Raw genomic sequence first — 21781 nt, forward strand, 5'->3', positions numbered from 1 at the left:
CACTCTCAGAAACATAACCCCCCTGCAACCACCCACACACTATGGGCAGATGGATTAAAGCTAAACCAGGTATTTGGCTTCTACCACCTGCATCCCCTCTCTGAGATGAATCTTGTCCTGACCATCATCTCCCCACTGGCAGGAACATCAAGAACAGATCACACAAACAAACCTGATACCTAGAAATTGAGATTGGGAAGTACTGTTAAGGGTGCATGGAGCCAGCCATTTTACACATGGAGAAATGGAGGCTTAGAGAAAAGAGGTGACTTGTCCAGAATTAGGCAGTAAGCCCAGGACAGAACCAGAATTGAAATCTGGAACATTCCTCATCATAAGGGAGGTGCATATCAAAACTACAATGAGAGCGGGAACGTGAAGAGGCCGAGAATTCCGTTCAAAGGCATCCCTGAGCCCGCCGAGTTGGTACCATGAGCAAAGCTCACCCTCCCGAATTGAAAAAATTTATGGACAAGAAGTTATTATTAAAATTAAATGGTGGCAGACATGTCCAAGGAATATTGCGGGGATTTGATCCATTTATGAATCTCGTGATAGATGAATGTGTGGAGATGGCAACTAGTGGGCAACAGAACAATATTGGAATGGTGGTAATACGAGGAAATAGTATCATCATGTTAGAAGCCTTGGAACGAGTATAAATAATGGCTGTTCAACAGAAAAACCCATGTCCCCATAGCCTGTTTTTACTATGATGTAAAAATCAGGTCGTGTACATTTCCATAATAAACTTTTTGTTAAGTAAAAAACAAAAAAACAAAAAAACAAAACTACAATGAGATACCACCTAACCCCAATCAGAATAGTGACAATTCAAAAAAAAAAAAAAAAGAAAAAAGAAAAAAGTGCTGGCACGGATGTAATGAAGAGGAAGCACTCCTACATTGTTAGAAGGAATGTAAATTGGTCCAGCCACTGTGGTGAACAATATAGAGGTTCTTATAAGCCCTTTAAATAGAACTACCGTATGATCCAGCAATTCCACTCCTGGGTATTTACCCAAAGGACAGGAGAATGCTCAGTCGGAAAAGTGCTTCACAACTATATTTATTGAGACATTATTCATGATTGCTAAGACATGGAACCAACCCAAATGTTCACAAACAGATGAATGGATTGAAAAAGTGTGGCACATATCCTCCATGGAATACTATTCAGCCTTAAAAAATAAGACCCTGGTATTTGATAAAAAGTGGGCGAACATGGAAGATTTATTATTGAGTGAAGCAAGTCAGGCTATAAAAGAGAGATATTATATGTCTCCACTTAACATATACAGACTGTCTACGCTCTATGGTAGAGACTGAAAGACTGGAGGACACAAAAGCATTGAAAATTGTTATAGACACTGGGGATAAAGTAGAAGGAGAGTGGGTCAGGGGAAGAGTGCAGGAAAGGAAATTTGGGAAAAAATGGAGAAGTAAGACATTTGTGGGACACAGATATTGTTTGTTGCCTGTTGATGATTACATGTATAGTATTCTCAACTCGCCTGGTGTGTGGTGTATATCATATTGGGTAAAATCTCTTTACAATCTAAATGATGTAGTGATCGAATGCATAAATAATAAAAAATAAAAGAATTGAAATCTGGATTTACTGACAATCAGACTAGTTTTTTTCATGGTAAACATACACACAGGCTCACACACATGCACATACACCATAGTTATCCTCAAATTTAAACATCTTTGGGTTAAACAACAAAATTTTTTTCAAGTCGGAGTTTTTTGAATATGACCCCTTGTTAAAGTACAGGCCTGTCTGTGGGATTTGGGGATTATATGTCTGCTCTAGAGGGCTTGACAAATTAAAATGTTCCCTACATGTCTCAATTTTTTTCATTAGTAAAATGGCAAGAATTCATTATCTATAACAGAGAGCTTCCTCTCTGCCTTACCCTACATTTTAAGGAGGGGATTGGTGAGCCAGCTCTTCAGCCGTGCACACATATTGGCTTTCACCTACAATATACACATAGTCCTGAGAGGGACACGCCTAGGTGACACATCTCTGCCCTTTGAAGTTTGGGGGGAGGCAAGCCAGTAGGGATTCCCCTGGGCTTGGTGAGGCAAGCCCAAAGCCTGGACAGGAATAGAAGGGTGACCTTTTGACCTCCAATCCTGGAGTCTATAAAATTAGACAAGTGTTCACATCTGAGCATGGACTGGATGGGCATGGGAATTTTTTTAACCCTGTGAGTATGCATTCATGTGTCATGCGTATGTGTTTGTGTGTGTGTGTGTTTGCACATGGATGCTTTCATGTGTATGAATAGATGCTCTTGTATATCCATGTTTGTATATGGGCATTGCACCTTATGTTCCAATTGGAAATGAGACTCCATAATTATTGTCAGCATGCTATCCCCTGCATCTTACAGCTCCCCAGATGCAAGCCAAGGTCTCAGAATGTTAAGCCCACTCCTTGTAGCTAGGGTCAGTAAATGGGCTCTGCTGCTGTGTGACTCTAAGCAAATATTTTGGCCTCTCTGTGTCTCAATGTGTCTCAGTTTTCTTACCCATATAATGAGGGGTTTGGGTAAGTTGAAGTTGGAGATACCTCTCAGCCCCAATAATATATCTCTAAGGTGAAGGAGAGGGATGGGTCTTGAAGATTTCTGGGGAGATTTCACTGGGCTCCAGCCCCCTGCTTTCATGGGTCCCTTGACCTAACAGAAATAAAAGACTGGGATTTGGTTAACAGCCTGGACATGGGATTCAGTTAAAACTGGGAACAGAATCTAGGTCATTTAGAGTGTCAGTGTGAATGACAAAGAGTCCCCCTCTCTGGATTTGGGGAACTGGAACCCAAAAGAATGTTGCCTGCACCAGGGTAGAAGCCCAGATGTAGACTCCTGACTGTAACTACTTGGATGAGGGTCTCCTCTATGCCAAACACACCACAGGCTGGATGGGGGGTGGGGAGGGAGTATATGGAAAAGATCCTGCCCTTGGGATGCCAACTATCCACTTGGGAAGACACATACACACAGCATTAGTCATTGTCACTTACTGTTTATTGAACAAATAAATGACCGCCCATGAAAGTAGCCATCATACATGGTAGGGACAAAAAAAGGCTACCTAGAGGAAGAAGGGGGGTGAGTAGAATCTTTTGAAGAAAGGAGAGATCTGGATTTCAAAAAAGCCTCAAGAAGGCATTCCAGACAGGGGAAACAGTTTGAGCATAAGTGTAGAGATGGGAAAGTGTTGAAGAGATCATGAGTGTGACTTTAGCACAAGATACACTTAGGAGAAGGACAGGAAGTGAAGATGGGGAGATTGGATGTTGATCATGGATGGCAGGGAATGCTGTGTTGAGAGTGTGAGGTTTTGTGAGTCATATAAAGTTGTAGAGCAAACAATTGGTGTTACAGGAGAGGCGTGTTAGGGATTAGTTTAAATCAGCAAAGAGGTCAAGAGAGGGTATGAGGGTTGCAGGAAGTGACTGTGATGGGCAGAGGCTCAGGGATGAGGAGACTTTGGAGACACTGCTCCAAAGAGCCACAGTGCCGCTCCTCCTCCCTTTAAGGTTTTTTTTTTTTTTTTTTTTTTTTTTTTTTTTTTCCCCTGGCTCCTTCTCGTAGTTGCCAGGGACAAGGAATCCCTCTGGGGTTTCAGGCTAGATTGGGACAAGTTTTATTATCAGAGCATGAACCTATGGTCTAGTCATCCCCTACCTTCTCTTGGGCTGGATGGGCAGCTCTCTGACCCTCACCCACCAGGCCTGTTCTGAGAGAGTAGTCAGAACCTTTGGGCCTGAAGGTCCTAAGAATGTGTATTTATGGTCTCTCCCCAGCGAAGCCCCTGGCCATTCCGGACACTAGAACCTGGGGCATGGGTCTGGCAGAATCCTGAAGGTGGGGAGTTTGGAATTAAAATGTCATCTCTAGAAGGAAGCCGGAAGAGGTCTGATTTGACGTCTAGAGAAACTGAGGCCTAGAGAGGAAATAGGACTTTCAGGAGGTCACACAGCAAATCTGGGGCACAGTCAAGTCTAGAACTCAGGTCTCACTGGGGAGGGCGAAGCATCTTAGTGTTTAGACTATCTGGTGCATGTAGAGAATAGAGAGGGTCAGGGTCAAATCCTGGATTTGCCATTTACGGTAGTTTTGTGACTCTGGAAAGCTATTTAGATCTTCGAATCTGTTTCCTCAACTGCAAAATGGGGATGATACCCCCCTTTTGGAGTTGTTGTGAAGATTAAAATAAATAACGATAACAAAAACACATATAAATCACTATAGCACAGTGCCCAACACACAAATTAATTAATGTCAACGGGTGTCTGACAGTGGAAACAGTAGGTGCTCAATAAATGTTTGTTGAATGCATTCTTAAATATGAATTAACATAGGGGAACCAGCAGTTAGCGTAATGGCTGGCTATGTTGCTGGACTCCCACGTAGTCGACCGCGGTTTGCGTCCTGGATCCGGTGGCTGAAAACTCACGCCAGGCGTGTGTGCGTTTGTGCCCAAGATCCCGAGAGGAGAATGGAGGAGAAGGGATTGCGGCATGACCATCCCCCCTGGGAGGTGATTTCTCGCTTTCTGTCTCTATGTCTCTGTCTGTCTGATGAGCGCAAGCGCCCTACAGTGAAAACCTCTCCAAAAAAAAAGTATATATATATATATATATATATATATGAATTAACATAGTAAGAGTGAGATTTGTGAGTCTGTTTCTCCATGTGTAAATCAGAACTCTTAATTCCCGTCTTGTCCCTCTTCTGTCCAACCCAGTAGCAACGTTTATTAAATAAAGTGTGTAAACATTCAGTGCAGAGCCGTCTGCGTCTCTAGGTCAATGTTTATTCAGCTCAGTGCAATTCCAAGTCCTACTCTGCAAAATTTCCCATCAGTCTCACCAACCCAGCGCTCCCAAGTTCTCCTCCCCCTAACTCCCCAGGAATAGGGTAAGGGAGTTGTTCACTTTCTCTTGAGCCTGTGGAGCTGAGGATAAATGGGATGGGGAAACAGAAAATGTAAAGACGAGGAGGTGAGATGGAAAGGGGAGTATAGTGGAGAGAACAGAGGTGCACAGTTGGTGTGAAGTCGAGACTAGTGTACAAATCGGGGGACTAGGGTATGGGATGCAGGTGAAAGGATATGGGAAGCCATGGGAGAAGTGATGACTCTGGGCTACGTGCGTGTGTATGGGAGCGGCAGGAGGGTCCCAGGAAAAATAATATCCGGCTGGAAGGAGCCGGGCTCTTCCTCATTGCGAGGTCTGCAGGTCGCCGTTGCGGGGGTGGGGGGTTGTCCAAACTAACAGTAGCCTCTCGGTTCGGCCCCAGAGGCTCGGAGCGCGACTCCTGGGCTGGAGTGAGTAGCCAGCGAACGTGGAGGGGGCGGGGAGGGGGATCCGCAGCCTGGGATTGGCCCGCGCTCCGCCGCCGGTGACGCGAGGCGGGCGGGCCCCTTTGTGACGTCACAATCAGCTGTTTGAACGTTCCAATTTGTGCCGTGAGCCCCGCCGCAGCTGCCGCACAGACTCAAAGCCCCGCGGGCGAGCGCAGTGACTCCGAGCGTCCGACCTCTAGCCCTGCCGCCTCCCCCGCTGGGTCCCCGCGATGCGGCCAGGCCTGTGAGCAGCCCGCGACCCTGGAACGCTCCGCCGCACAACTACCTCAGCGTGCTGCAGCCCGCCGCACCGTCCCCACCCTTGCCCCCAGGTGAGTCCAGACCAGCTTTGGCCTCGGGGCTCTCCGCGCCCCGGGACACGCCCTGCGACCCCAGCTCCCCGGCCTTTGTCTGTCTCCGCCAGCGGCCGCTGGGGCTAAATTCCCGGCTTCGGATTGGTTGCCGTCCGGCCGGTAGACCATGACGTCGCTCTATTTGCATATGACATTGAAACGTCACCAAGGCCGGCCCCGCCTTCCCTGGCTCGGGTCGCTTGTCCTCCCGTGACCCGGTGGGTGCTGTCTGGCCTGGGCCACCGGTGAGGGGCGTTGAAAGGCAAGCGGGACTGGAGGGGGACTTGGCGGTTTCCTGGGCTAATCTAGAGACTGGGGTCAGATCTCTGATCCGGTTTTCTCCTTGCGACCTAAGGGGTCGGACGGCACTGCCGGGTCTAGGTTGAGGGGGTCGTCTAGAGTTCAGGGTGGCCTCGGACTCCAGGTCTTTGGGGCAACACCAGATGGTGGCAGAATCCCTTCCCTGCAGCTCCAGGCTCCGCCTGCCAGGGACTAACATAATAACATCCTCCTAATCCCTGACTTGTGTGCAGCGCCTTAGTTTACGTCACTGTTAGCCCCCAAATGAGGGGTTTTAGAGTCTGTTTCACGGAAGAAAAACTAAGGGCCAAAGAGAAGTAACTCATTCGAAGGCAGCCTATTAAAGTCACTGAGAGATGCTTTAGCCATGGACATACATATAGTAGAAGCTCAAGTAGCTAGATGCAGATTCTCCTCCCTCTGGGGACACTTTCCTGGGCTCAGCACCATCCTGATTTCACAGTTCTCTTTACTTCTGGACCATTTTATAGGGGGCGGGGGTGTCTCCGGAGATTGGAGCCCCTTTTATGGCCCTGACCCTCTCTATCCTTACTCTGTATCTTGGAATCCTAGAGCCTAATAAAATCGCTGCCTCCCAGCTGTTTAACCACAGAAAGGTGAATCATTGGCTGCTGATGTTGGGGTGGGGGCTTAGGCAAAGGTTGCCTCTATTGGCCCTGAATCACCTTTCCAACTCCCAACTCCCATGGTCCTGAGGAGGGCATGATTTGACCTAGTGCTGGTAATTACAAGGATTGTATTGCCTTCCCCTCTCTGCTGGTAGAGAGAGGGAGAAGCCCTGAGAGGACAGCTTCTAACTTTCCAAGTGAATGCGCCTAGAGACTGGAACAGGCATCCCAGCACAAGTTTTGCTCAAAGATGGGCTGGGGTAGGGGTGGCTTAGGGCTAAAGTGCTATTCTGGGCACAGCTGCTGTAGTTATTAAAGGGAATGGTTTTCCCTGGAGCAGAGCTGGGAATGTGAGAACCAGGAAGCTGGCAGGGCTGGGAAGAAAATCTGGGAGGCTTCCCTAGTGAGGGTAAGCACTGACTGGCTGGTGCTGCAGTCATTCCTGGTTGTCACTGACTTGCTGTGTGACTGCAGGCAGGGAGCTTCTCCTCAGAGCTTTTCTTAACTAAATCTGTCTGTAATTTGAGAAGGCCCAATGAAGGCTCTGGCATACAGTGGGTGCTCTGGAAAATGCATGCTGAATCCTCGGGCCAGGAGCCCCAGGCACTTTTCAGAGCTGGGCAGAGGGACAGTGCTAGATCAAGGCCCCTACTTGACTTCTCTGGACTTTCTATATCATTGTATTATTGGAGATCGTTTGCTGAGGTTTTCCAGACTCTGTACACTCTGGACACTCAGTGATCTGGGACTAGTTAGGCCTGCCCTGCCATTGTTTAGCTGTGTATCTTTGGATAGACTTGTGTCCTGCCTCTGACTCTCAGATAGTAAAAGAGGCTGGGTGAACATGATGGTTTCTGAAACAGCTCTTAACTTCTCTTTCATCTTCTCAATGAAGTAGTAGGCTCTTAGCTGTATGCCTCATCAAGGCCCCAGTAATTCCTTACTTCAGGAGGAACCAAACTTTCTGGATTTTTGGTGGGCTGAGATATGTGGAGTGTGCTGGGCAGATACTACTTGGAGGCTGCCCAGCCTTCTTAACCCTTATAGATCTCCCACCCATCTCACCAGGGATCACCTCCTTCTGGAGCTCACAATGGGGCTTCAAGTATAGAAATATTCTCAGGATATGGAGGTTAGGTGATTCTGTGACAAATGAGAAAAACTCCCTAGGAAATGGGATAGGCAGCAACGAGCATAGAGATTCTCCAGGTGGGTTAGCAGGAAGAGTAGAGATTCTACCAGGAAATGGAAATATGGACATGTCCCGGCAAGTTCTACTAGAATTGTGGAAACACCCCTAGTGGCTCAGCAACAAACTGTTGACTTTCAGGGGACAGATGTGAGGCCTCAGGGACATCCTGGGGTCCTGGCCAGTAGCCTCCAGCCAAGATCTAATCCTGAAGCGGCTGGGGTTGGGAAAGGGGCAGATCTATCTATAGTCACCACCTTGGTGTCTCTATTGCCTGGAGCAGGGGACCTCTTTCCTCATCTTCACCCAGGGGAGGACTGATTGCGGGCTTTCTTGGTCCTGATTCAATCTACAGTGCTCACCATGTTTTTTAAAAAATTATTTAATTCTATTTGTTATTTATTTATTTATTTATTTATTTATTTTTAAAATTTGACCAGAGAGAGACATAGAGACAGAGAAAGGGAAAAGGAGAAAGCAAGCCACCAAGTCTGGGACTCAAACTGCCGTCGGCCATGTGGGAGTCCAGCGCCCCCAACTACCACACCACCTGCTAGTCCCACACAGTGCTCATCTTTAAGGAGATCTGACAGCTCCCTTCATATATCATCACCTCCCATTAACCTGCTATCTTCCTGGGGCCAGGCAACCTGATCTTCTTTCTCCTAGCCAAGGATGCTGTCCTTGAGCAGGAGCCTGGGAAAAAGGGGTCATATGGGGGAGGGCCTGCCAGAATAGGATCTTCACACCTCATCTGACAGACACAACCAAAACTTGCCCAACCACATGGAGAGGTGGTAACAGCACTGTGGGATTTCCGCTAGCCAGTGTTTTTCCTTTTTTTTTCTTTTTCTTTTTTTAAACTGTGCTTTTCAAACTACTTGTTCTTAATCTCTGGTGGGGGGGGGGCAGTGTCAAGGACTACTGTAGAAAATCATGATGAAAACCAAGATCTTTCTTTGCAGAAAAATACATGTAGACCATGGCACCTGGCCACCAAGTTAAAAATGCCTAACCCAGACAGACACCCAGCAAAAACAATGGAGTGTAGCGATTAATGAGTGACACCTCTGGGCATGGATTCAAATGCCCAAGCATGGTTCTAAGCACTTTGTAGAGCTTAGTTCTTATTAGAGCCCAGAGAAGAATACTATTTTTAGTTTGCTTAATTCTTTTTTTTGGGGGGGGGAGTGGTTTTTGCTATAGGGCACGTGCACTCACCAGAAAGAGAGAGACAGAGAGACAGAAAGCGAGAAATCATCCCCCAGGGGGTATGGCCCACCGTAATTCCTTCTCCTCCATTCTCTTCTTGGGGACCTTGGGCACACATGAGTACCCGCTGGGCATGAGTATAAGCAACCAGGTCTGGGACTCGAACTGTGGTAAACTACATGGGAGTCCAGTGACATAGCCATTACGCCAACTGCTGGTCCCAGTTTGCTTAATTCTTTATAAGGGCCTAGAAGAGGGTACTATTGTATTAGTGTTGTCATTTGACAGATGAGAAAACTAAGGCACAGATTAAGTTAAATTATATTTTAAGGTCATACAAAAGATAGAAAAGCCTGGATTGTAATGCAAAAAATACACACGAAAAGCTTCCCCACACATCCCTGTTGTATTCTTTATCACTCCCTGGGGCCTGGGAGCGATAGCCTCTGCTGTCTGTCCCAGGCCAGCGGTGGGCCAGCAGCGGGGTGGACTTCAGTCAGGGATGGCTGACTCCTCTCTGGTATTCCCAGGTTTTTTCATTGCCATAGGGCGCCCCCGTGAGGCTGCGTCAGCCCTTCACCATGTTCCAGCGCTTCGCCAGCCTGTTCTTCAGCACCCCTCCGCCTCCTGAAGACCCCGACTGCCCCCGCGCCTTCGTCTCCGAGGAAGATGAAGTGGACGGCTGGCTCATCATTGACCTGCCGGGTGAGGCCCGAGTCAGGGGTCAGGACTCTTGACCCCCGGGCCCATGAAGTCAGCAGCAGCAGGAGTGGAGGGATGGGAGCTGCTAGGAGTCTGGGGAGTTTCCCCAAGCCTACCAGGCAAACCAGGCTAAGGCAGGGACACTGGAAAGGGGGTGAGGGCTCCATTCCACGCAAGCCTGGGTCGTCTCCTGGCGGCGCAGTGTTGGGACCCACACCTCAGGTCCCCTAGGGCAGCAGGCCGAGGTTCCTGGCCCGTGGGTGACCCCGAGTGCGGGGCAGGGGCTGTGGGTCTGACTAATGATGCCCTTTCTCTCCCCGCCCCCATGTGTCCGGTGTGTGTGTGTCCATCCCCGCTGCCCCCTCCTCGCATGGCACCCCTTCCCGCGCCCCATAGACAGCTACGCGGCTCCACTCAGCCCCGGGGCCGCCCCTGCCCCAGCAGGCCGCCCTCCGCCCGCGCCCTCCTTGATGGACGAGAGCTGGTTTGTTACCCCTCCCGCCTGTTTTACTGCAGAGGGGCCTGGCCTCGGGCCCGCCCGCCTCCAGAGCAGCCCCCTAGAGGACCTCCTCATCGAACACCCCAGCATGTCCGTTTACGTCACCGGCAGCACCATAGTGCTGGAGCCTGGGCCCCCTTCCCCGCACCCGGACACTACCCTGCCTGACGGCGACCTTAGCGACGGGTGAGCGGGCTGGGGGCGGAGCCTGGCGGTCCAGGTAGAAGGGTCCAGGCATGGAGGCTAGGGCAGCGAGTCCGCAGTCCCGGAGCTGGCAGGGGCATTTTTTGCGGGTCGGCCTAGGGAGGCGTGTCTTTGAGGTAAAGGAGCTGTGGGTGGGGCGAGGCCAGGCGGGGCTTCCCTGCCAGGGCGGAGCTTGGGGGAGACGGGGCTAAAAGGCCTGGGCCAGGTTTGGAGGCGCTGCGGGTGAGCCCAGAGCACCTGACGGGTGGAGCTTCTAGGAGCTGGTAGTGAAGGCAAAGGCGGAGACGAGGGGTTGGGGTCCGGCTTTCCCCTGGTCGGGTTTACCTGTGACGTGGTAGGACGGAGGAGACATCTCTGATTGGACCGGGGGGAGGGTTGGTACCCACAAGAAGGGCTTCGGGTACCTCACTCAGCAGAGACACCACTGCGCCAAGGCAAGGGAGCGGGCGACAGGGTGGGGCATAACGACTCCTGGCCCCTTCCGGTTTGTCCAGCCCTGACCAAGCTCTGCTCTGTCCCTGCAGGGAGCTGGTTCCTGTCCACCATGAGCCCCGGGCCCTGCACCACGCCGCTGCTCCTCTGCCGGCGCGGGCAGTGCTGCTGGAGAAGGCCGGCGGGGCTCGGCGGCTGCAGCGGGCCCGGCAGCGGGCGGAGCGCCATGCGCTGAGCGCCAAGGTGATGCAGCGGCAGAACCGCGCCCGCGAGAACCGTCAGGGCCGGCCCAAGCACCAGGGCAGCTTCCTCTATCAGCCGTGCCAGCGCCAGTTCAACTACTGAGCGTCCCCTGGCCTCGCCACGAACCCCCTGGCCTAGTCCTGATCCCCGTCGGGCCCTCCGCTGCAGCCAGTGTGCTGCTCGAGGGGCAGCCGCGGCCCAGCTCAGGCTGAACACCACAGCTCGCTCTCTTTAGAGTGTGAGGTGGGGTGATCGCCCTTCCTCCCTGGATTCCCTCCATTTCCCTATCTTATCCTCTAATCTGCCACTGAACCCCCTTCCACTTCCTTCCCCCCTCCCTTCTTCTGGCCGCCATGCCCAGTAACTAATCCTCCATGCTTCTCCATTCCCACCTTTGTAATCCTCCATCCCCTTTCTCTGGTCTCCATTCCTGTTTCTCCCTTCCACTCTTGCCCTCCACTCCTCTACCTCTGGCCCATTATTTCTGGGAGCCTCTTCCTTCCCTGATCTGGCTCATTTCCCCCATCTTGAATTCCTACCTTACACAACTCATGTCCCATGTCTGGCATTACACTCACTCCTGCTCTCCTTATATTCACTCCTAGTAACTCCCTCCCAAAGAGGTAGGGGGAGGGGACCTTGAGCCCAGTTCTGACCAGAGTGGCCTGGGTTCCTGTCTTTGCTCTCCACCAAGGGCTCAGGCTCAGGGTTTTCTGTCTCCCCCTTCCCTCTGCCCTGGGGGCTAGGTTCCTTGGAGCTACTCAGGCTTGGAAAGGTAAAGTATGTGTAAGAGGACTGTGTGATGTGACTGAGAGGGAGACGGTGGAGGGAATCAGGGCAAGAGGCAGCCTATTGGAGATGTAGACAGGACAGACAGGAGATGTAGACAGGACAGACAGGTTGAGAAGTTATAAGGAGTGGAGCATGTGGGAGCTGGCATTGTGCTTGTTCGGAGAGGCAGAGCTCTGCTCTCAGGCTGGAGCCTGGAGTCTGCCCCCACTTACCTTTCCTATAATCTTACCTCCTAAATCTTTCTGAAATCCACCCCTGCACAGGCCCCTGAGCCTGAAGGGCTTAGTTAGTACCTTGCCACCACACCCATGATATGCCACCCTAGGAGTAGAAGTTGGGCAAGGCCTTGCCATCCTGGCCATTTGTTCATATGCCCAAGGTGCTAGAACTAGTTTAGGAGAGATACAGGCCCAGAGGGCTTCTAGGCAAAGAAAGGGTACACACCCCAGGGTAAGAATGCAGAGGAATGATACTGGAGAGGACAAGCTGGGTTTGAAGCCATCCTGAGACTGACAAGTTCAGCCTTTGTCTTGCCTCTGGCCTTGTATTTCACACTTTGCTCAGAATAAACACTTTTGAGTAGGAGGCCAAGAGCCCCACTGTCTCAGTCCTCAGATGGTCCCTTATCCAGGTGTAGAGCCTTCAGGAAGCCGTTTCTCATTTTCTTCCCCAAGGCTCTCTTTCTTTCTAGGTTACTGGGGAGAAATGGTCCCCTTGCCTTCTACCTGGAGAAGGGAACTTGATTCCATAATAAGTGAGACAGGATAGGGGCAGCCAGCTTTCCCTTTCTCATGATGGGACTGAATTTTGGGCTCAGACACCAGCAACAGCCTCTTGGGATGCCCCAAGTTGCTTCCCATTTACTCTTTCTATCTGTCCTTTTCTAGTGTGTGCCCTTTCTTCCTTGAAACTTTGAAGATTTCCTGTTACATACTAACATAGGTCTTCCCCCACCCCCCTTGCTCCAATTCCAGGTTTCCTGACCTCACAGCCCAGCTGACTTGGAGAAAACTGTATTCCATCAAGGGCAGAGGTAGCTGCCCTCCCTGACCCTATAGTTCCAGGCCTCACGTGGGGTGTGTGGGGAAGGGAAGAGATATCTCTATGGATGCTAGGATAGGGACAGAGGAAGCCTTGTTGAGGTTTCCTACCCCAGGGAATAAAACAAAATGACACTAAAAGCAGATCAGGGTCCCCATGCCAACCCACTAGGGCTGCAGTTGTAGATGACCATGCTCCTGTCCCCAAGTTCTTGTTACACCCTCGTTGCTTTTATTCTTCCCACTACTCTTGGTTACTTCACAGCCAGCTTAGGGTCTTCAGTACTCCCAAGAGCTGAAACTCTCTCCAACCTTTCTTGCCTACTCCTCACTGCCAGCTGGGGCCTAGGCTCAGTCCTGGGCAGTCCCATGACCCTTCTGGTGAGGGATGAGTTTTAGTTATAGGGCTTTTGGCTCAAATTTAAAAGGCCCTTACCAATGTTTCTGGAGGCTCCTGGAGTTCTAAAACCCTCCATTCTCTCACCTAGCTGGTTGCAAAGCTTGTAGTTTTTTGTACCTTGCGATAGATTCTGTAGCATTTGAGTGTGAAAATACTTTAATTGTGTATAGATTTCTAAGAACCAACACTACTCAGTCTCCTGTTAGTCTGACTCCTGAAGCATCAGACCTTGTCATACTGTATTGACTGTGTATGTGCCTTTCACCTTAAGCATGCTTCGGGACTTTTTTTTTTTAAAAAAAACAAAACAAAACAAAACAAAAAAAACAACAACAAAAAATAAAACCCCACAGAACTTGAATACATGAGGGAACCAGAATTCACAAAGTCCTATGCAACCTTAGGAGGGGGTTAGAGAGTCTGTCCTGACTTGTTTTCAGAGACCCTGGAGAAGTTTGTACCAGTATGTATTAATGTCTGTACTACCAGCACTTTGCCAAAACTATGTCAGAGGGACCCCTGTTTCTAGAGAGAGTCCCAAGTACATCAAAGGAAATTCCAGGTATTTCCCAGTAAGTCTGAATGGTTCCCTTGAGCTGGGTGTCCCTTTCCAGCTTCTGTCAGTCTGGCCCCAGCAGGGCATCATGTGTGTATGAATGCAGTTTGGTGCTGTTTTGGAGTTTGCCTGCTCCCCAACCCCCTTCCTGGAGCCCTGGGATGAACTTGCTCTGCCCTGTAATGTTTTAGGTGCAACAAAGACCCCACCAGAGCTCTTGGATGCCTCCTCAGATCCACATGGCTTTATGTGAGGGGACTGAATGCAGACACGCCATAGCCCACTTCTAATACTTTTTCTGTTGCCCTGCCACCTAGTTCCAAATGGAACCAGATTGAGTGCATCTTTGTTGGGTGTTTTGTGTTGAGTCTTTGGCTGACCATGTTGTGATGTGTCGACAGACTCAAGGACACAACCACCTCGACCTGGTCATGTGGCATGCCTGTGTATGTGTGTAACAGGATTCTGATTGTTAGATTGTAATGCTATTTCCTCTATGGGAAAAAAATAATATAAAGAAAAACAAATAAAAATCTATTTAAAGCACATTATGCTTTCTGCCTGACTTGAACTAAAGTATAAGAAGCACTCTGTACTCTCAAGCACAGTAGTGGCACAGTGTATTATTATTAAGCTGGCTTTGGTCCTAGTGTGTATGTCTTATGAGGGAAGAGGGTAGATAAGCTTGCTGGGAACAAAGCCAGATAGTGTGGGGTCTGGTATATAAATACTTTTAAAGTACCTTTATGGCAAGACACATATAAAGACAGTTGAAACAGATGAGAGTGACAAAGAATGACGAAATCACCAACTTATCCTGTTGGTCTCAGGCACTGGGTTATGGCAAGGGCAAGGGCAAGAGGCCACTGTAGGGAAAGGGAGGAAGTGTAACCGTAATCCTAGGGGACAAAGCAGGTCAAGGCCCAGGCACTGGTATCCCATGAAGGGTGGAGGCAGAATGGGGCAGAAATGGCTGTCTTTGGGGACTATACATATCTTGAAGTGAGAAATGAGCCAGAAAAGGGAAACACTTGGACGTGAGAAGTCACCCTTGGCTTGATGCAGATGAGAAATGGGGCAGCCAGAGAGTAATATATAGTGGATATCTCTTCAGTATGTAACACAAAATGACCACTTAAATTTGGGAGCTGCCCAAAATAAACACAGAATTGGACTGTGGAAGGTGGAAATCTCTCCTAAACTGGACTAGATTTATCAAGCTGGTATGAACAATCTTGCTGGTCAGCCTGGGCCTGCCTCATGAATGGAGGAAATGTAAACAACTGTTTTGGAGCATAGATAAGCAGATATATGAGGTGGAAAAAATGTGCCATCTGGTTGCTGACAGCTTACTGTCCCTGGTTCTGTTACTTGCAACCAAAAGAAATTTGACCTAAATATAAAAGTACCTGGTGCAGTGCTGGACAGGGTAGTTTCTTCAAAGCCAAGAATGAGTTGACTGAGCAAGTATGTGTATTTTCCTCAGCTTGCTAGGTGAGCATCTCAGGTCCAGAGAAGGTAAAATGGGAATCTAATTCACAAAGAAGGCTGGATCTACTCAATTATGATCCAAAGATAGAGCATGCTTATCCAATAATTCCTTACCAATAACATGCCTTTATGTTCTAGGACAATGACATTTATTTAACACATTCAGTATTTCACATTGTACAAACCCTTAGATTCTCTTTATTCACTGGTCCATTTCTACAACAATACGTCCAAAAACACTATATAATAAAATTATTTACAACATTTCCAAATAAGAGGATTGCTTTTGCCCCCACTACTGCTATTCACACACAGTACTTCCACAGCACAATACATTAAAAGATCTAAAAATGCTCACCCTGTACTCTAGGCTGCTTAGGAAATGTGAAAACTAATAACATTTACAGTGGCATTAGCTCCTCTCAATACCTGGCAACATTTTAGAAACCTTGAACTTCATCTTGCAACACTAAAAGGGCTCAACAACCCTGCTTTCCCCATTGCACTTTACGAAACTGGTTTCAGGGACTAGGAAAGGGGCCACATTATTAAAATGACTAACTATATAGAAATGGATTTTAAAAAAGTCACAGCTCAAAATTGCCCTTTGTAAAATTCACACACATTTACAAGTATCAAGTCGCCATCCAGCTTGTTCACTTGGATTTTCTTCGCTTGGATTGCACCGCACTGGTTATGTCTGTGGGGGGAAAGGAAGGACATGTTCAGGGGAGGCAACTCTTTGCAGCAGTGCCCATTAGGCAGTTTCCTCCAACTGGGGATGATCTATGTGGAGCCCTACAAGACTCTGAGTCTAAGGGACACTTGGTGTAGAAAGAGTCACAGGATTATGTGGGATATAAGAAGAGGGGACAGCCCTGTCTATATACAAGAAGCTGGCAATGTGGAGAAACGTGATCCAGGTGAAGGAAGATGAAACACGCTTGGCTACAAAAAGTGGCAGGGTGGGAAGAGGCTTTTTACTTGTGCAACTAATCACACAATCTCCCTCACCAGTTCCCATCCCCGGTGAAGTGAGGGAAGGCAGACTGACAGTGTCTTTTTATTTTTTTTTTTAAAGTTTATTTTCATTTGACCAGAGAGGACAGAGAGAGAGCGTGACAAAATGATAAAAGCTGCCAGGCCCAGGACTCAAACCATGGTCAGCCATGTGGGAATCCAGCACCCCAGCACCTTAACCACCACACTACCTGCCGCCTATTCCCCCCACCCCGCACCCTGCCCCAGGGCTTTTGATGAGACGTCAATGAGTGATGCCATAAGCGAGCAAATTGTTCCAGAGTGAAAAAAACAAAAAACAAAAAACAAAAAATAGCCCTTGGATCCCTTTTGAAAGACGCCAATTGTTCTGTAGTGAGAAACTTTTTGTCATGCTACTAAGTTTCTTAACAACACAACCATCATAGACCTAGATGCCTACTTCTGGTCCTGCCAGGTGTTTATACACAGACATAGAAGTGATTCAGAAAAAACAGCTTGATCTGACCCCAGCTGAGCCTGAGGGCTTCATAGAAGAGGTGGGAACTGAGTGTTTCAGACACAGGAAACAGTGACATAAAGGAAAATGTTTTTCCCTCCTTTAATTCTTTTTACATTACCAGTGTCTGCTAAATCAGTCAACTTAATCCTACCCCAGAATCAATCTTTCTGATTTACTTATCAGGCTTTTATTAATCAGTGTACAGTCTGACAGGATGCTGATAATTGTGTTCTTTAACTCATGTAAATGAACTAAGCATCTCACAATTCTCCAACTCTTGTGCTTTATTTTTCCTACAGCAAAGTTGTTTGCAGTAGAAATATGCACAGTTTTGTCTCGACCGTGTTCATCATTAGAAATAGATGCATTAAATGGGTCAACTTTGAAAAGAGTTTCTCCTTTGTTGGGATGTGAAAGATCAAATGGTGTATCTAGAAAGACATAAGTGACTGGGATCAGAGATAGTGAATGGGGAGGTCAGAAACCTCAGGCTCCCCCTCCTTCCTTGCTTGTTCCCATCTGTCACTGCTCCAAAACACCCAATGAACTGGCAAGCTGCCTCTGAGGATGAGTCAGTTTGTGGGGGCTATGAGTAAATAAGTGATCTGAGCTAGAAACTGGGGGAAAAAAAAAATCCTTTGGATATTGGAGGAAGGGGAGTGGTGGTGAAGGGTATACTTTTATACTTCCAAAAGGAAATTTAAAAAAATAAACATTTATGAGCCAGCTATGTTACATGGTGTGGTAGTTAAGTCTGCTGGATCCAACAAAACTGACTATAGTTCAAGTCCCAGACCTGGCTGACTACAGTTCAAGTCCCAGACCCAGAGGTTTGAAAAAAACACTGAGTGCCATGTGCATGCATGCCCAAAATCCCAAGAGGAGAATGGAAGAAAGGGATTGTGGCATGGCCATCCCCCCTGGGGGAGGGTATGATTTCCCACTTTCCCTCTCTCCTTGTCTCTCTCTGGTGAGTGCATACATATACTATAGCAAAACTAAAAAAAAAAGAAATTGATCTTGACCTTGCTCACTTTATTGTACCTTTTACTGTACTATATCTAGCTAGGAATTTTATGTATTTGTAAAAAATTCTGGAAATTTTCCTTCAAAATTTGCTAGTTGGGGGCCAGCAGGTGGTGTAGTGGTTAAGGTGCTAGAGTCCCACAAGGCCGACTGCAGTTTGAGTCCTGGACCCAGTGGCTTGAAATTCATGCCAGGCACGTGTGTGTGCATGCCCAAGATCCTGAGAAGAGAATGGAGGAGAAGGGACTGTGGCATGGCCATCCGCCCTGGGGGTGATTTCTTGCTTTCTGTCTCTCACACGCCCTGTAGCAAAAATCTCTCAAAAAAAATTTTCTTTTTTGCTGAGTGACTTTTAAATGATGCTATATTAGTACAGCTTCAGGTAGTTATTGTTTAGGGTTTTCTGCCACAAGATGTATCTAAGCATGCTCATTTGCATTTTTGCAATAAGAACATTTCTGTTTTAATTAGGTATATCTGTAGACACCGTTTTTTCAGATTGTTGCTTAAGTCATTGGCTGTGGAAAGGGTGGGTCTATGACCTACTTTGCTGTCAGAGGTACCTTAGGGTACTCAGGGATACTCACAGGGCTAGTAATTATAGGTCATTCTTAACTTCCTTCATATGGACATATTTTCCCTGGTTTTAAATGTATGCTTTGAAATTCATGTTTTTAGCTACTAGTCCTTTTTTCCCAGTTGAAAATATAACATAAAAACTTTACAAATAAAAGAATAAATAATGACAAAGGAAACTCATTTCTGTGTTAATGGTAAGCAGAGCTACTCATTTACGTGTTTGTGATCAGCACAACTGATTGAGTATAATTCACTGATTTGTGGGAGCCAATTTGTGTGTTTGTAATTAAAAGTGAGAGGAGAAAACTAACAAAAAAACAAAAACAACAGATCAGAGAGTAACTAAACATTCATGTAACCTCCATGGACTTGCCAAGAAATTATCTATCCCACCTGCTCCAATCCAGCAGGGTAGCAGGCCTTCGCCAGCAAGACAAAGCAAGCTCTGCTCTCACAGCAGGAACACGATGAATGTTACCCATTCTTGGACAATAATAGAGTACCGACACTGCTTACTATAAACTGCTTATAATATTTCTCAGCTTTCAAGATTTAAAAAAAAATATTTTATTTATTTTAATTTGACCAGAGAGGAATAGAGAGAGAGAGAGAGAGAGAGAGAGAGAGAATGTGAAAGTGTGAAAGCAAGCCATCAGGTCCAGGACTTGAACTGCAGTCAGCCATGTGGGAATCCAGTGCCCTTTAACCACCATGCACCTGCTGGCCCCATACTTGTCCAGAAATTATCTATCCCACCTGCTCCAATCCAGCAGGGTAGCAGGCCTTCGCCAGCAAGACAAAGCAAGCTCTGCTCTCACAGCAGGAACATGATGAATGTTACTTATTCTTGGACAATAATAGAGTACCGACACTGCTCGCTATAAACTGCTTATATTTCTCAGCTTTCAAGATTTTTATGAAAAACACAAGACAATGTTTCTGATCTGTTTGTGCATACATGATCAGAATCTTACAAGTGCAAAAGAGCAAAACATATTTTTTTCCCTCAAAACTTTAAAAAGTAATGATTCTAGGGAGTGGTATGTAGGGGATCAGGGTAAAAACATATTTTTAAAAAGAATTATTTATTTATTTAATTCCATTTGTTATGATTGTTATTTTTCAATTTGACCAGAAAGAGAGAGAGAAAGGGAAAGCACGAAAGCAAGCCACCAGGTCCACGATTCAAATCATTGTTGGTCATGTGGGAATCCAATGCCTTTAATCACCATGCAACCTGCCAGCCCCCAGGGTAAAACTATTTAACAGAAACAAAAATTGAAAGTTATCTGTTGATGATAATGTACATAGTATTTATGACTTGACTAATATGCACTATATTCATGCTGGGAAAAACCATTGTGTGTGCTGTAAAGATGTACAGTAATTAAATGTTAAAAAAAAAAAGTACTGATTCTACAGGAAGACACTTCAGGCTTCAGGTATTCAGTACAACATATATCTCCAAGTTTGAGATGCATAAATTTTAGAAATCAGTTTGATATTTTGTTATTACTTTTTGGGTATGGGTTCACATACAATTACATTACTTCATGAATGGTTTCACATTTTGAGATACAACATAGCAGGTCAAATAATATGTAAATTAGTTCTTAATTCGTATCCAAGAGCTCTAACACTTAAAAACTAAAAGAGCTATAGTAGGGGACAGCAGGTGGCATGGTGGTTGAGGTGCTGGACTCCCACATAGCTGACCATTGTTCGAGTTCAGGATCTGGGAACTTGCTTTCTCACTTTCACTCTCTTTTCTCTTTCTCTCTCTGGTAAGCACATGTGCTTTGCAGTAGCAAATTAAAAAAAAAAAAAGGTGATGATGATAAATAAATAGTTCTAAAAAAAAAAAAAGAGCTGTAGTACCCCTTTCTGATTTGAAAAGTAACTTACTGGGGCTCAGAAAAGGATACCCTGAGGACTTGAACCTAACATGGAAATTCTTTTAACACGCCTGAACATGTATGAATATCTTCATATCTTTAATTGTTATAAAGAGTGAAATTTAAAGAATCCATTAAAATTGTTTATAAAATTTAAAAAAGAAAAGCAGCCTATGGACAATATATTACAACAAACTGATATTTAGAATCATGCTGGTGAACATTAGTCAGATAGATAGCATTGTAGAACACATAAAAATAACACACAAATATAGTTCCTGAATGTGGTGAAAAACATTAAAATGAGTATTACAAAAAATGCATAAATAAGCCAGAGGGCACATATGCTTGCCAGAGAAAGGCAGAAATACAGTAAAAGAGAGAGAAAAGCATCTTCAATGGTGCATGGTTACACTATAATCCTTTCATCCTCCATTTCTCCATCCTGACAGGACTTTGGGCAGGTACATGTGCTCACACACACATACACGTGCTTGACTTTTCAAACCACTGGGGCTGGAATTTGAATCACAGTTGTCCATGTCAGATCTGGCTCCCTATGCATAGGGCTTAACCACTACACTATGGGGCTGCCCCTAATATGGAGATCTACACATGACTGTGATTCCTGGGACTGACCAGAGCTCTGTCATCTCCTTCAGCACCCTTATATGCAAAATCACAAAGTCTGAGAGTTCTTATGGCCTCTTTTCAACCAGTGGCTAAGTCTCAAAGCAGAGATGTGACAGGCATTCCAACATGACTACCACCATCTAGGAACAATGTCCAGTTTAAGTATACAGGGCTATCCTACACCCTTCGACACCCCTCTAAAACAGGTTCCAGCTTTTCATCTTGGCTGGCAGGTCTTTGCAGAGTAGTTCTAATTTGAGCATCTCAAATGTCCCAGCTGCTTCTCAGATCAATTCTTTCTGGTGCATTGTAAATGATACCTTTAGTACCTTGAGGCTCTGGGTTCAGGTCAAGGTTCCGAAAATCTAGGAAAAAAAAAATTCTCTAAAGGCTGATACTGTTTTCTCCTTCAATGGTAATTACATATAATATCCACAGCCTAGAAGACCTTGGTCCTTTAGGAAAATGAAGGGCTATGAGCACATGCAGAATTCAGGAGGAGTAAATTTTCCCATGGAAACTTTAGATAATTTCCCTTCATGCTCTTCAGTTTTGTACTTCAAATATGGAAAAGGCTTCCTTCCTTGCAAGCAAGTTTCTGCCTAAAACATGATCCCCAAGGAGGAGAAAGGAAGTTGTTGGCTTCATTTCTTTTCTTTTAAGAATTATTTAACTTTCTTCCTTTAGTTAGTTTAATTTGACTGGAGAGGAACAGAGTCAGAGAGAGAGAGAGGGAAAG

The 21781-nt window shown here is 46.6% G+C and overlaps 2 protein-coding genes across 5 annotated transcripts in view; one reads left to right on the top strand and one right to left on the bottom strand.

Annotated features, from left to right (window-relative positions):
* Nucleotides 1–5439: 5439 nt before the first annotated feature.
* Nucleotides 5440–14465, top strand: TP53INP2 (tumor protein p53 inducible nuclear protein 2). Of its 3 annotated transcripts, none has more exons than XM_006144030.3 (4): nucleotides 5440–5698; nucleotides 9580–9754; nucleotides 10268–10436; nucleotides 10979–14465. In XM_006144030.3, exons 2-4 carry the CDS (start codon nucleotides 9631–9633, stop codon nucleotides 11229–11231), a joined length of 546 nt encoding a protein of 181 aa, XP_006144092.1. In that variant the 5' UTR covers nucleotides 5440–5698; nucleotides 9580–9630; the 3' UTR covers nucleotides 11232–14465. The 3 variants fall into 3 exon arrangements, with proteins under 3 accessions (XP_006144092.1, XP_006144090.1, XP_006144091.1); XM_006144028.3 differs by having other exon boundaries at nucleotides 5441–5698; nucleotides 10148–10436; XM_006144029.3 differs by lacking the exon at nucleotides 5440–5698 and adding an exon at nucleotides 5882–5981 and having other exon boundaries at nucleotides 10148–10436.
* A 1111-nt stretch (nucleotides 14466–15576) lies between these two features.
* The window catches only part of NCOA6 (nuclear receptor coactivator 6), a 77644-nt gene continuing 71439 nt past the window's right edge, over nucleotides 15577–21781 (bottom strand). For both annotated transcript variants that reach the window (XM_006144036.3, XM_006144035.3), the window contains one exon: nucleotides 15577–16108. In XM_006144036.3, coding sequence (XP_006144098.1) covers nucleotides 16065–16108 — 44 coding nt within the window. In that variant the 3' untranslated portion in view covers nucleotides 15577–16064. The remainder of the gene's footprint in view (nucleotides 16109–21781) is intronic.

Source organism: Tupaia chinensis, unplaced genomic scaffold, assembly GCF_000334495.1.
Source record: "Tupaia chinensis unplaced genomic scaffold, TupChi_1.0 Scaffold000115_1, whole genome shotgun sequence".
Taxonomy (NCBI): Eukaryota; Metazoa; Chordata; class Mammalia; order Scandentia; family Tupaiidae; genus Tupaia; species Tupaia belangeri.

What these genes read in the sequence shown, in the direction of transcription:
- TP53INP2 (XM_006144028.3), top strand. Translation starts at nt 9,631, where the DNA reads ATGTTCCAGCGCTTCGCCAGCCTGTTCTTCAGCACCCCTCCGCCTCCT. An exon ending in GCTCATCATTGACCTGCCGG is followed by an intron (nt 9,755 to 10,147) that starts GTGAGGCCCGAG and finishes CGCGCCCCATAG; the next exon opens with ACAGCTACGCGGCTCCACTC. An exon ending in GACGGCGACCTTAGCGACGG is followed by an intron (nt 10,437 to 10,978) that starts GTGAGCGGGCTG and finishes CTGTCCCTGCAG; the next exon opens with GGAGCTGGTTCCTGTCCACC.